Here is a 14,988-nt window from a genome sequence, read left to right as displayed (position 1 = left end):
CCGACCGACACCCCGCCAGTCCCCGAGCGGCGATTCCCTGCCCCCACTCCCCAGTTCCTAGACTAGATGGGACGTCCCATGGTATGGAATACACCGTTGGCCAGTTTGGGTCAGGTGCCCTGGTTGTGTCCTGTGCCAACTTCTTGTGCCCTGGCTGGCCATGAGAAGCTGAAAAATCCTTGACTTTAGTCTAAACGCTACTGAGCAACAACTGACAACATCAGCGTTATCAACATTCTTCGCATGCTGAACTCAAAACATAGCACTGTACCAGCTACTAGCAAGACAGTTAACTCTATCCCAGCTGAAACCAGGACAATGAGCTCAGAAATTCCACTGTCTTTGAATATATCCTTTGGAGTTGGGATATGCATAAGGAGAAATTAGGTTCTTTTGATTAAAATGTCAAAACATATTAAAGTATAGTTTAACTAACGAAATAGTCTGTTCACACATTACCTCACGTTGAGCTCAGGAACTGCACTTGAATATTTCATGGCATTAGATTTAGCTGGATGATTATTCAAATGTTGTGGCTTTCTGGAGGCATTTTGAGCCATAGAAACTTCTGTGAATACAATAAACAAACTCTGACGGAAAATGGGACACTGACAAAAAGGGAGAAGAAAACTAATTATGAGAATGACGTGTGGATCCACCAAAACCAGCTTTGTGCAAATGCACCTGGAGAAACGTAGCATACAGGAAAAAAATCATCACTTAGGACATGAAAGAAAGAAACATTCTGGGTTAGATGTGATCACTGAAGATTCCTTTGCATTGTTTTGAGAAATACAAATGCTTATTGCACTCTTCTGGTCAACTGAAAAGGAGTAGATAGATACATTCGGGTAGATAAATATGTATTCTGTTCTGAACTCCGTCAGTTTAGGATCGGTTTCCATGATTACTGACAAGTAGTTGCCATTTTCAAGTCCACCTTCATCTGCATTTGATGGTGGGGGGAAAAACTTTTGCACTTACCCTTTGTTATTTGTAGTTTGGTAGCAGCTGGAGATGTTCACAAAGCAAAAGCATTATATATAAATCTTAATAGAAAATCAATAGGAAGAGCAGATGACACAGATGTACTTAGGGAGCACAGCAGTTTTCTTTTGAAGGCTCATTTGAGGTCATTGCCTATATCATTTCAGGCAGTTTGGCTACAACCAGGGCTCTGCTGATGTTTAGCTAGGATGTTTAGCCAGCCTAGACCCAGCCAGCTTTACTGAGATTTAAGAGTGGTAAACTAGGAAAAGCCACCAGAAAAATGTCAGTTGCTAAGACTTTGGTACAGTAAAGTGTTTTGTGTTCCTCACTGATGTTAATTAGGCTCCATCAGGCATGTAAATCTAAGTACAGACAATAGTCTTTAAGCTTGGTTCAGCTGAATACAAGATGGACAGTGTGTTTTGGAAGAAAGAACTGGTATTGTACACAGTAGGTTTTTTGCTGGGTTGATTGCCCAATATGAGCAAAGTGATGGTTTTTGTTTGTTTTTATTTTATATTTGAGATCCTGGAGTTCTGGAGAAATTGATGTTTCAGTGTTTGGGGAGGACTTGTGCTGCAGGCTGAAGAACAGTGTCTGCAATTTTATGATAGTAAAGCTAAGAGGATTGGGTTTATCATTTCGGCAGCTCAGTAAACACGCAACATCTTAAACTGGGAGTGGAGGATAAACCTATTGATTTTATGTGATGCAAATGACTAGAGTTCTAATTGGGAATTGAAAGTATCTAAATAAATGCATAAATGTAAGAGAGAAACTAAATAAATAAGTCAGTAAATACTCAGTTCCCCCTCCCAGATTGGGACATTACAGTGAAAACTGATACTGTTGGCTTCTAGTTTTCTGTTCCCTTATAATTCCCTCTGTGTGTGCTTTAGTAATGATGTGTGTCAGGATTTGTTTATTTTGGATCACTGTGTCTCTGCATTTCATTTGTATCTGGCTGTTTTCTTTCTTTACTTAAACTTGAGCTTGATTTGCCTTTGTACTATTTGCTGACTAGGGAGGGAGGGAGAGCATTATTTAAACTTCAAGTAACAAAAGATAAAAGATAGTGCTGATTCTTTTAGCCTCAAACCCTTTCTAAAAAGTTACTGGAGTGTTTTTTGTAGCTAGCACTTCACTGTTGTGACATTCAAAGTAGAACATAAGAAAACTGCCAAAAGATTTTAAAGAATCCATTAATACATGTAGTCAGGAGGCTTCCGTTTAGAAAAGCTACATTATTCAGAGTGAAAAACTAATTAATTAGAATGCCCCTAGGAAACTGAATCTGCTTACATATATTAGTGAAAAAGTTAATTAATCACTGCAGAATGAGATCTGCGTCAAGACATATGTATAAGTACTAGAAAATGGTTCCCTGGGCCACAGTGTGGATTTTTTTGCCTTTCCTTTTTTGAGACTATTTCCTTGATGGTATTTTAGTGTTTACATCTCATTATTTCTGTTACACTTTATAATACAACTTCCACCTTTGTCTTCCATCAACAAAGTATGTAACCAGTCCTGAGAAACAAAAAAAAAAAAAGAAAGGTAGCGCTAATGAAAAAGGCATGCAGATAAACTGTTACACATGTTTGCTGCTAATTGCACAGGTTTCTTGGTCATTCACATTGATCCTTTTCTAGTGGAGTAAAGTGGGGTGAAAGGGATCCCAAGGACCTTTTTTTTATGCATGCTCCCCAAATTCCTATGTATGATTTAAAAGCCATTCCATCAACAACAAAGCAACAGTGATTTTAAAATCGCTCCAAGCTAGCATTACTGCCAGCCATAAAAGCCACCAGCTGATTTTAATTAGATTTTACCCTTCCTCTTTTCTTAGCAATGGGTTACCCGTACCTTGAGTGTATTGCTTCATAGTTGGTCGGGACAGTTAATCATTTCCTTTTACAAAAGGACTAATATGCAGGAAAGCACTGATTGATATCACAAAGCTAAATAAGAATATTTAAGACCATTTTTATTAATGGTTTACAACATTAAACTCACTATGACAAGATTACAGCCTTTTATAAAGGGGAGTAAAGCTATTTTATGCTGGTGTTGAACCGAATAGAGAGAATTTAATGTCAATCAGCAGGGGTCTACCTTCTTTGAAGTCACATTAAGACTCAAGTCAATGGACAGTCTCATTGCCTTGAATAGTATACAGATATGGCCTGTAGTGCACATCGACATACTGTGTAACCCTCTTTAGCAGAAATGTGTGTTTATACCACGAAACAGATTAAACAAGGTTTAACCGAGTCCTTTGATGATTATTCCAGACTGTCATAGAAATCAGTGGGAAAATTAGGATCTGCTTGGTTTTGTGATCAAAAAAGGTGATTTTCTATCAACAGAAAGTATCTGTGTTTGATATACCAGTTTTGTGCTGTGTTTAATTAGAGGGCCTTTTATAATTATAATGCCTATCTGACTAATTTTCCGGAAATCTTAGTCATTACAATGTGATTTTTTGACACAATTACAGCTAGGACAAATGGCGATGCTTAACAAGAAAGATTTGCTCAGCCTGTCTCAACTGACTTAGTTTTCATATTAAATAGAAACCAGTCTATCTTGTCATTGGTAGCTAATGAAGAAGACATAGATTACAGCCTGTGACCTCTTTTCTGCTTTTTGATGTAGAAAGAAGGTATGAAATATGCATTAGACTTTTTTGCTTGGTTTTAAGCTCAGTTTCAAGTTCAGATCTTCTCTGCCTTATTTTTTTGCTAAGAAGGTCCCTGGGAACCGACAGAATTGTGACACCAGAAGCAACAACAGTGACATCTAGTCACTCGACAGCAGAGGCAACTCAAATAATTCAGCCTTGGATGTTTTTTTAAATAGTTATTTACTCAAACATTCAACACAAGCACTGGAGAGGAAGGTTTAAGAACCTGGTCTTTCCACTGGGCTTGGACAGGTCCCCTGACACATGTCAGGACGCTGAATAAGTTGTAAGCAAAAGTACACTAGGATGCTTGACATCCTTGATCCTGTTACAAGAAAGAATAAGCATTCCCTTAATATTTTTATACCACTTTTATACATGAGAAACATGGAAAGTAGTTCTCAGATTTCATTTCTGCATGGGAAAGCACAGCAGAAAACTTAACATGGTGGCGAAAGCACTAGTAGCGGGTTAGCTGGAATTATAGTACACCCAGTGGAGAAGCATGATGCTTTTTTCTACGTCCTCACTCAGTCTCTGTAGCACATAAGTTTGCTATGACTATAGTGTTCTATCCTAAATTATTAAATGTGCAGCTATGTTTTTACAGACCAAGGTTGTGTTAGACACTGTGCCCAGAAGACTGGGTAGTTGGCTCTACTTGTTTTGGCTGGGGTAGAATTAATTTTCTTCATCGCAGCTGGTATGGTGCTGTGTTTTGGTTTTGTGACCAAAACAGTGTTGATACCACAGGGATGTTTTAGCTATTGCTGAGCAGTGCTCACACAGAGCCAAGGCTTTTTCTGCTTCTCACCCCACCCCACCAGCGAGGAGGCTGGGGGGGGCACAAGGAGTTGGAGGGGACACAGCCGGGACAGCTGACCCCAACTGACCCAAGGGATAGTCCAGACCATAGGACGTTGTGCTCAGCATATAGAGCTGGAAGAAGAAGGATGAAGGGGGGACATTTGGAGTGATGGCGTTTGTCTTCCCAAGTAACAGTTACACGTGATGGAGCCCTGCTGTCCTGGAGATGGCTGAACACCTGCCATTAATTCCTTATTTTGCTCTGCTTACACAAGCAGCTTTTGCTTTACCTATTAAACTGACTTTATCTCAACCCGTGAGTTTCTGCACTTTTACCTTTCTGATTGTCTCCCCCTTCCCGCTGTGGGGGGAATGAGCTAGCAGCTGTGTGGGGCTTAGCTGCCTACCAGGGTTAATCCACAACAATGGCTTAAAAGATTTTACTATCTGCTCTAACAGGGGGTTGAGGCTGGGCTCAGAGAAAGGCGATTGAAAGTGGTTTCTTCGTGGAGCAGGCAGGGGACTGTACCATTTCAGATGAAAGAGTAAATAACTGTTGGAAACATTAACAGCTGTGCCCGCCTCGATTATTGTGCCCTTCTGCATGTGACATGTCCTTCCTTCCTTCCTGAGGATGGTGTGGACCAAAACTTTCCCTCTCCCAACCTGCTTTTGTCACCAGGCAATGTAATGATGTGGAAGAGCAACATTGCCAGGTTCAAGTGTCAGTGTTACGGCATGATAAAAAGCTGTTCTCTTTCGTCTCCTGCACTCCTTTCACCAGCTTTCAGTCTCGGATACATTTGATCTAATTGTACTGCTTATCTTCCAACTGCTCCTCAAATGACCTCTTGTTAGGACTATTTAATACTAATGTGTCTTCCTGTGTCATGTAAACTTTTTTAAAAACTAGAATTTTAATGAGCAGAGGAACGGCGCAGCTGTATGATAAAGCTTTCATTAGAGGATTCCTTAATAGAACCCACTTCCAGTCCTTGATTGCATAATCAACAGCTAATGAAATTGTCTTGGTAACAAGAGCTACGGTGTATTACATCCTCTCCGGAGACTAAGTGGAAAGACAATTGTACCAGCCTGAGAGGACTATTGATTGTTCACAGTTTGAATTTGATTGCCCTTACGGGGAACTAAACAAGAGATCATCTTCAGCTCTGCTAAATGGATTTTGTTTCCACTGAAAGTTATTGGTTCACTTTCATACAAGGCGTTCGGGGGGCAATAAACACAGGGAGCATAATCTCATTACAGATTTCCTGAGTCTGTGAGTTTGAAAGCACCGACCACTGTAAAACAAATGACGACTGCTTAATTCAGGGCCTCTGTGATGTTTCTGTGTGTTTAAACAAGGTGGGAGCTCTGAAGGGACGCCCCAGCCTGTTGCGTGTTGCTTGTCTCGTTGCAGGAGGGAATCCCAAAGGGAAGTTTGCTCTGGGACTGGTTCAGAATGAGTGGAAGGTTTATGTTAAAAGGCCTCTAGATCGGGAAGAGCAAGACATTTATTATCTGAACATCACCGCCACGGATGGCCTCTTTGTGACCCAAGCTGCCGTGGAAGTGACCGTCACTGATGTTAATGATAATAATCCAGTTTGTGAACGGGTGAGTTAGCAACACCCGCGGCAATCGACTGTTGTGTTGAAAGTGATGGTTTCCCTAAGGGTGTCCCTGCTATTTACAGGTATTCACAGGCAATGCCCTTTTTCATTTTTAAGGTCTTAGTTGAAGAATCTGGAGTGATCTGGGAGACGAGCAGGATAAAGAAGTCCTGTGAAGCCAAGATTGAAGGATAATGGTCTAGTAACTGTAGCAAAGGAGTCTTGTCCGCAGTTGCCTTAGTTGGCTTTAGAAAAAAATGAAGCATTGTGAGGTGGCACTGGGCAGCCACTCCCCCCTTGCAGAAAAAATGTGCTTTCCCTTCACAACCAGTGTGGAAATGCCTTCAATCTAGTTTAACTCCAGACTTCCTGAACCTGGCAGATGCCAGAGACCCAGTGGAAAAGGCAGAAGAACGTAGCTTGCTCTCATGTTGTTGGGCATGCACGCAGTGTAGCCTGACCGCAGCTTGCACCGTGCTAGCTGTCTCTTATTCTGTGGAACAGCAATGTGGGGAACTGATATTACTGCAATAGAAAGGTCTGTGTGAAAGAAAAGACACAATGAAACACAGAGTTCCTTAGTGGTACTGCTCACAGAATCTTATATGTGTATATCTGTATGTGTATACTCATATAATTCCCACCATTACATTATCACTGATGGACCACTGTCATTGCAAGTACCACTCTGGGGAATCACAGTCTGTATTTCCCTCAAACACTGCTGGATGAGGCAATAAAAACAGTTGTCTTCGTTAGCACACTTATCAAAGTTTCCATTTCATGGGTGTTGACAAAACAAACTGAAGATAGAAAATGAGACCGCATTTAACACCTAAGACAGCTATTAACAGTCATAATTTGGCATTGTTTTTGTGACACCTCAAAGCTTAACAGTGATTTGAATTTCTAGGAATGTGTTACGTAAAGGAAAACTGTTTCCTGTATAGAAAGATGCACTACAGAGAGTTTAAAAAAAGAGTTGTGCAGAGACTATAAAATACTGTTACAGCATAGCTTACATTTCTGTTTTTTTCTCTAGGTTGCCTACACAGCACTGTTTCCTGAAGACATTCCATCAAACAAAGTCATTCTTAAAATCAGTGCTAAAGATGCTGACATTGGGTCCAATGGCGAAATTCGCTATTCTCTCTATGGTGCTGGGAACAATAAATTTTTCTTAGATCCAGAAAATGGTAAGATGACAACTGAATGTTTCTGAACAGCCTTCTTAATCCCTCGACGTCAGTGGGTGCTAGTTTTCTCGAGTTAACTTCGTTATCAGCCAGTTCCTCATCCACTGAATAGTCCACCCATCAAATCCATATCTCCAATTTAGAGAGAAGGATCTTGTGGGGACTGTGTCAAAGGCCTTACAGAAGTCCAGATAGATGACATCTGTAGCTCTTCTCTTGTCCACTGATGCAGTCACTCCATCACAGAAGGCTGCTAGGGTGGTCAGGCAAGACTTGCCCTTGGGGAAGCCATGCTGGCTGTCTCGAATCGCCTCCATGTGCTTGTCCTGGAGTCTTTGTGGTACAGAAGGGGGGAAGATGCCAACATGGTCCTCCTTCGCCTTTGGACCTCACTTCTTCCACCTTGGTCTAGATATATTGGTACGTAGATCCTGTAAAAAAGACATTCCTTGTATACACAGATTTAGGGGGAGAAGGGATATCAGCAATGAATTTGTGGGCACAGTGGAAAGCTACAGAGGTCTTGTACATTTGGCAGTTGGTCTGGAAAAAAATACTGATCTTCCTAAGATCTAGATTTTATGGTTGTTATGAAGTAAAGCTAACTAAAATCATTTTCCCATGAATAAAAATCCCACCCTTCTGTTATTCTTAGGAATTTGGTTTCCATAATGATAGACTTAAGTCCTTCCCTGTGCAATGCCTCCTCTGCCTGACTAGCAGGAGGCAGAGCCCACTATTGCCATAGCGTTACTGATGGAAGAGGAGGTGTTTAGAGATCTCTGCAGTCTGTGGAAGGGAAAGGATTGCCCTCTTCAAGAACAAGTTTTGTATTTAACTGCAAATTACACCCTTTACAAAATTAACCCCAAACTTACCTTCTGACTAGTAGTGGCTGTTTCCTGATGTGGCAATGTTTGGTGGTTGTTTATCTGTGCAGTAGGAAATGGATCATCGGTAAAGCTCTCACAGTCTGAATAAGCTGGCTTTTTGTTGCTGTTAATGTTTATTGTGATACCCGTCTCTGTATGAGAATAAGAAGTTTGCTTCAGACTAGATGCCAGAGGTATCTACGAGAATTCAGAGCTGGCTGGAGATTGCTTTGTGGGGAGAATGCGGGTGTTGATGTTATTTTTGAACAGTAGTATTAGAAAACTTTAACGTTCACTACAGCTACTGTCATCAAATTCAGGATGTGTTTCTCTGTCTAAGAGTCTATAAAACTTGAGATAACAGAAAGAGGGGCTTGGAAGAACATGGTGCTGTTCATATGGGTGACGTTGTAGGCTGTTGATGGCCACCACGAGTGGCTTGTCCTCCCTGCACTCATATTGGCAGCTCACATTGTTGGGTGAAGAAGAGTGAGAAGTGACACTGCTGTGAGTTTTTAAGCCGTTCATTGGAATAAGCAAGGTTGATTTTTTTTTTCTCTTTCCTATTCCTGTGAAATACTTGGTTTTGAGATACTTACACTGTCTAGAAATAGTGATGTTGCTACAGTACTAATGATGGCTGCTGCTTTTAATCAATTTTAGGTGAGCTGAAATCCTTGGCCCCTCTCGACCGAGAGAAAATCCCTGCGTACAACTTGGTTGCCCGAGCCACAGATGGCGGTGGCAGGTTTTGCCAATCAGAAATCCATCTTATTTTAGAAGATGTTAATGATAATCCACCAGTGTTTTCATCTGATCACTACACCGCGTGTGTCTATGAGAATACAGCCACTAAAGCTTTGTTAACAAGAGTCCAAGCCACTGATCCTGATGTCGGTAAGTGAGTAATGCTGCGAACAATAATTATTGTTCCGGAAAACTCTGTGGGTTGGTGGAATTGCAATACAGATTAATTTGTCTATTGCTGCCTTTCTTCATTCTTTCCTCTTTTTGCTTCTGCATCCCCCCTCATTTTTCTCTCTTTTGTTTCTTTACAGCGAAATGCTGGTGGCTGAGCTTGACATAATGGTGTTAGAAACAGAAAAGCATTGCAGCAGCCACAGAAGCATGTAGTCTTTTATTGCCTTGATCAGCAATAGCTATGTTTAGGGATAAATGATAATTTGGGGGGTAAATTTCCACTTCCTTCCTCCAATGGTCTCACCTCTTTTTGAGCCATGATTTTGAATACTCATGCCTCTATTTATGCAAATAATATACTTACATGTCATAGGGACCTATACCTGATTAATCACAGCTTTTCTAGAGTTTTATACTGCTATAACTCCCATTTGTTCCAGCTGGTTACCTTAGCATAAAAGTATTGTTGTACACTGTGAATGTACATTATAAATGTTCTGGTTATTTAACTTTGCATTCTTTTAAAGTGTAATAGTTTATTATATGAGAACCATAATGTTGAAATCTGGGCTCAATTATAAATATTTAAGGGGATTTTTTACATAACACAGTGGTGAAACCTACCAAATATCAGATATTTTTTTTTAGCTCATTCACTTCAGTTGGAATAAATAAACCCCACAGTTTATTTTTATTTGCTGTGGTTCTGGAGATGTTTTGTAAAATCTGTGGCCTGAGTAGCTTCACATAAAAAGCAGACCTTTTATTGAATGAAAAAATATTTCATGTTAAAATCTTTTTTTTTTTGAAGTACAGTGCATGCTGGAAGTCTCAGTTGTTACTAAGGCTGATAATGTAAATATACAGGAATCAGTAAAGGAGCAGCAAGCATTCATTAAAGTATCTATGAAAATCTGCATTATATGCCTTGGTTGAAAAATCACAATTAAAATTATGATACTGTCCTGCAGTGAAAAGCCAATTACTGATAGTAAACTACTGAACAGTCTGACGACTCAGTGTTGTTGTTTTCCACTGTTGTCTTAATTACCATTTTTCTCACAGGTGAGATGACATTCAAGGAAAGAGGAAGACAGAAAGAATTAGAATAAAAAGTTGTCAGTAAAAGTTCTTGCTAGCATCAACTTTACATAATAAGATTGTTAGCAATTTAAAAAAAAAAAAAACAAAACAAAGCAAAAAAAAAAACCATGATCTAATTGCTACATCTTCCTTCTGAAACTAGATAAGTTAAAGGGAGGGATGCATGTGATGAATGAGAAGGTGCTATGTATTTCCTTAATGATTAGACCTGAAAATCAAACAAGACATTGTATCATATGAAAGTGACTCTGGTCTCTAAAATTGGATTTTATATTAATTACTGTTCTATTAGTCCCTACTAAAATCACTGATTCCCTATTGCTGCATAATAGTTCAGGTAGTGTAATTTTCCCATCACAGAGAAAAATGTATTATTGATATTCCTGATGGGCTATGATATTCCTGTAAGGTTTTGTGGAGCGTTACCCTTAAAACATCAGTGGAGCCAGTAATCATCATACAAATAAATTTTTAACATTCAGGAATCATCTTACGATCAGTCTTAGAATTTGCGCATTCTTCTGCTTTGGATTTTGAAGAGCCACATACCGTAAGGATAGGAGTATCAGTATGGAAGCCATTGAGATAAAATTTGAGAGAAGTCAGTTTGTGGTCTGCACCTAAACACAATTTAACATCAAACTGAAGATATTGTGGTCAGACACTGTTGGATAATTAGGACAATTTCCAGTTAACAGGAAAATAGTGTTATATCTGCCTTGTGCCTCTGATATGTTTTGAAGTTCCTGAACTCATAATATCCTGGGAAATTTCAGGATTGGAACATAAATTGTTGTTTAATGTATTTGTAATTTGGATACATGCTTAGAAACTAGCTGTACCAGCTGGACACACTGAAGGAGAGATGTGATTCTTCTTCACAATATTCAACAGAAGAAAATGGGTTTAACTGTTTAGTAGCACGCAAGTTCATTTTACATAACCTCTCCATGTAGCTAGGTATCTTAAATTAAATGATCACTTGAAGGTGAGAGAATATACATAAGTCCCTTTGTTAAGACTTATTAGTAACATTAATATAAAACTTTTTTTTCTCCCATCCTGCTTCCATTGGAAATTCTTAATATTTCCACAAGATAACATTTCCTACTAACTGACCACCATCAGGTTTGGAAATGCGCAAACTAAGAAATGAAAAAGAAATGCTGGTTTTACAGGGGTTTAGAGACGTTCCCAGGGAGCAGTGGATTTTCCACCTCCCACCGTCTTCAAATCAAAGTGCCAAATTACCCCATTCTGTTCAAACTAAGGCACGAGAAGAATTGGAGTGAATGCTGAGGTGTAATTATCTGAGCAAACCCATCAGACAACTACAATATCAGCCCGTTTCAAAGGAATTAGGGTCATGCTAGAGCAGCAACACTGAGAAAACCTACATGGGACTTTGTGGCAAGCATGACATTAAAAAATTGATAAACTTCAAAATAAAGCTGGAGCCCAAACCTGAGCCGCAGGTGCATACTCATTTCCAGCCCTGCTCCTGTTTTCTGCATGCATGCAGTGTTGCAGCCTTGCTCGCAGAATACAAGAATGAATGACAGCATGGTCCAAGCTCAGCCGTGCTTTACGTGATGGTGAATTCCTGCCTCACTTGCAGCTACTTTGCCTTGTGGATGACCTCCATGCTCAGGCCTGTTTCCGTGATGATTGATGGTGTAGCCTACTGAAGATGGAAACACTTACTGTACTAAATAGAACAGCACGTCATGTCTTTCTGCAGTCCTCGTCATCGCCACTGGGGCATCGGCAGTTCCACACCATCCACGCTCGTAGTCAGTTTAGTGATTTCACTGACCTATTTAATTTTTTTCTGGGTTTGTGACAAATACAGGGCTCTAATTTTGCTGAAAATGGGGACGCCCTTGTCAGCCAGCCCTGTCTTGCCTGCCACTGCTGCCTTCCAGGCTCTGCATTATCCTATGGTTAAAGCCACGGCTGGTACCCACTCGTGCAGGTCCTCCCCTGTTCCTTGCACAACCAGCCAGTATAGATGGACTAGGCTGTCTTGGAGCCAGCACCTTGTATTACATGCAGCCAACGTGCAGGAAGACACAGGCATGTAGGCAGACAAAAAATTGGCAGGAGTGGCCTTGATTTGGTTGCAAAGAGCGCAGACCTCCCTGCTCTGTCCTCAGCTGTCCCCCACGGCCCCTCTCCAGCTCCAGGGCCCATACAAGTACATTGCACAGGAGGTTTGGTGACACGCAGCCTGCAAGGAGCCAGCTGGTGCCCAGGTTACAAAAAGTCTGGCTAGCCAAATCTAGGAGTTTCTCACAGACACCACTGAGACTGATCTGATTCTTCCTTGAATAGCAGTCACACCTCAAACAGCAAAGGTCCGCACCCACTCGCTTGCCCAGCCAGGCAGTCCTCCTTTGCCAGCTGCCCTAGTCTTTGACGTAGTTTTGTCTGTGCCTCGTATTTGTCACAGTTCATGGTCCGCTTCCCAGCAGGAATGACCCTGCGTTCCCCTGCCCCATTTTTGCAGCACGTGCAAATAGCAAGTGGGTCAGGAAGGGCTCCCGCTGTGGGCTGAAGGTGAGGACCACAGGGCTGTGTGTGGTGACAAGTCAGAGGTGAAGCGCTTTGGACGGCCTTGCTAGAAATATGTCTCCTGGCCTTGCGGATACAGAGGTGTCATGCTGCAGGGTTCACACAGTCACAGAATGGTTGAGGTTGGATGGGACCTCTGGTAGGTCATCTTGTCCAACCACCCTCCTCAAGCAGGGCAACCTGCAGCAGGTTGTCTAAGACTGTGTCCAAATCGGTTTTGGATATCTCCAAGGATGGAGATACTCCCTGAGTGCTGTGCAGCATGGGCACCCCAGGGGCCCTCTGTGAATAACCAGAGACCTGCGCTGTGGATACGGACAAAATCCTGACATCCTCACTGTGATCAGGAAGAGCAGTGCAGACAGGCAGCAAACCCACACTAATGTCCTCTCTGACTGCCAGCTCTTCCCAAGCTGGAAATAATTCAGAGAAGAATTAATGGCAGATGAGATTTTGCAGAAAGTTTAGTTTGGGGAAGTTTTCTCCTATATCTAATAGCAGATTTAACAGTACTGAGTAATGCAACCTAGACAAATAATAAGCAGTGTGCTACTTTTGCACATAGGTTGCCCAGAGTTACAGATGTGTCCCAGGTTCTGCTGTAGCCTCACAGCAGAACCCAGAACAGTCTGAGGTTTATTCGTCAGTTCCAAAAAAAAAACGTCCAACTAGTTTGGGGGTGGAGAGATTTGAATGATGACCCTGGTTTTCTGTTCTTTGTTCTCTGTATTTGAAGCTTTGGTACTTAGGTGGGTATAAGGGAAAGCCTAATTCAAGGAGCCAGGATAAGACTTGAGGCTCTGCCATAGATATACTGGTTATACTGGTCAATTGTGGTTGAATTTGGTTGTGGTTTTAAGAGTTGTATAGAATTAAATATTATTTGGGCCAAGATTTATAAGAAGGATTCTGTAGTCATCTGATTAGTCCATTTGTGTTTAATGTGGAGAGTTTAAATCAATCAAGTCTCTAATCAGTCTGGTTCTTCATGTGGGGAAGAAGAGCTGCAGTTCTTCTACTTCACACAAAGTGGAAGAGCTGCAGCAGAAGGGACTCAGCCCTTCTGGGGAAGCCGTTTGACCTTCTCCATAGGAGACATCTGCTCCCTAAGCCTGATCTTCTCCACCAAGAAGTACAAGGGAGCAAACTGTGGCCTGTCATCTGCCTGGTGAGCAGCTGGGGAGCCTGGCGAACTGGGGGAAGGAGGGCCATTTTCTTTCAGCTTCTGATGGACAGTTTTATCTTGGATTTCAAAGAAATCTGCAACAAAACTGATGTTTTCCCTGCAAGGTTTGACCTCAGTGATTTTGATGTTTCAGTAAAGACGGCTTGTCAAAAAAAACCCCACCAAAACAAACTATTACCATGTGCACTTGTAAGGCAGGTGCACAGGAAATAAGAAATGTCTTTATAAGGGAAGAATGGTAATATAACTTCTCCTTCAGGTTTCAGTCAGCCTAGTCTGGAGTGTACTTACCTCCAGGAGGGTGATGAAGCAAGCATATGATATGTTCTTTTTCTTCTTGTCCTCTCCTTGTGTCAATGAGAAAAATGAAGAAACCATTAAAACAATAAAAATGAAATATCTATCAGAAATAATGACTGAGGAACATGGATTGTTCCCCAGGGTTTATCACTTGTTTGTAGAAAGTGGCACTGAAGTGCCGGCGAGCACAGTACAGAAAAAAATCACTGCGTTAGGTTGTTCAGTGTGTCACCGCTTTCAAGAACATATACATGGAATTAATGAGTACAGACTTCAACCGTATCAACAGTGGGCTTCGCTCTTGAAGGAATTAGGGCAACTGAGCCTGTTGCACACACAGTTGGGCAACACAGGTGCGCTTGGGGAATGGTAAAGTGCTGCCAGGTGAGATTGCAGAAGTGTCAGAGAGGAGTTCAAGACAGTCACAGCTTGATTAAAGAAAAATTCTCTGACTTGTGTACAATGGCAAGTAACAAAATAATAGAAATGCTGAAGTAGATACTGATTTTGGCATTTGCTGGCAAAGCCAGTGTACAGCAAACCTCCACTTTGCATGTTTGTTTATGTTGGGCAGATCCCTTAAAATGGATCTAGAAACTTTTGAGGCATTCAGGATCTGAAAAAGAAGAAAACAATGATTGAAACATGAATAAGAAGAATAACAGAGATAATAGGACAGAAGATTTACTAAACCCCAACAGCTAATAGGTAGATAACTTTGGTAATGATGCCAGTA

General features: G+C 41.2%; 2 protein-coding genes across 8 annotated transcripts in view; one reads left to right on the top strand and one right to left on the bottom strand.

Annotated features, from left to right (window-relative positions):
* The window catches only part of TAF1D (TATA-box binding protein associated factor, RNA polymerase I subunit D), an 815,997-nt gene that overhangs the window by 100,299 nt on the left and 700,710 nt on the right, over positions 1-14,988 (bottom strand). The window lies entirely within an intron of this gene.
* FAT3 (FAT atypical cadherin 3) overlaps positions 1-14,988 on the top strand; it is a 327,577-nt gene that overhangs the window by 254,230 nt on the left and 58,359 nt on the right. For all 7 annotated transcript variants that reach the window (XM_049823603.1, XM_049823600.1, XM_049823602.1 and 4 more), the window contains 3 exons: positions 5,907-6,103; positions 7,142-7,295; positions 8,831-9,064. In XM_049823603.1, the coding sequence (XP_049679560.1) occupies positions 5,907-6,103; positions 7,142-7,295; positions 8,831-9,064 (585 nt within the window). The remainder of the gene's footprint in view (positions 1-5,906; positions 6,104-7,141; positions 7,296-8,830; positions 9,065-14,988) is intronic.

This window comes from Accipiter gentilis, chromosome 19 (assembly GCF_929443795.1).
Source record: "Accipiter gentilis chromosome 19, bAccGen1.1, whole genome shotgun sequence".
Classification (NCBI taxonomy): Eukaryota; Metazoa; Chordata; class Aves; order Accipitriformes; family Accipitridae; genus Astur; species Astur gentilis.
This window is presented reverse-complemented; position numbering and strand designations above follow the sequence as displayed.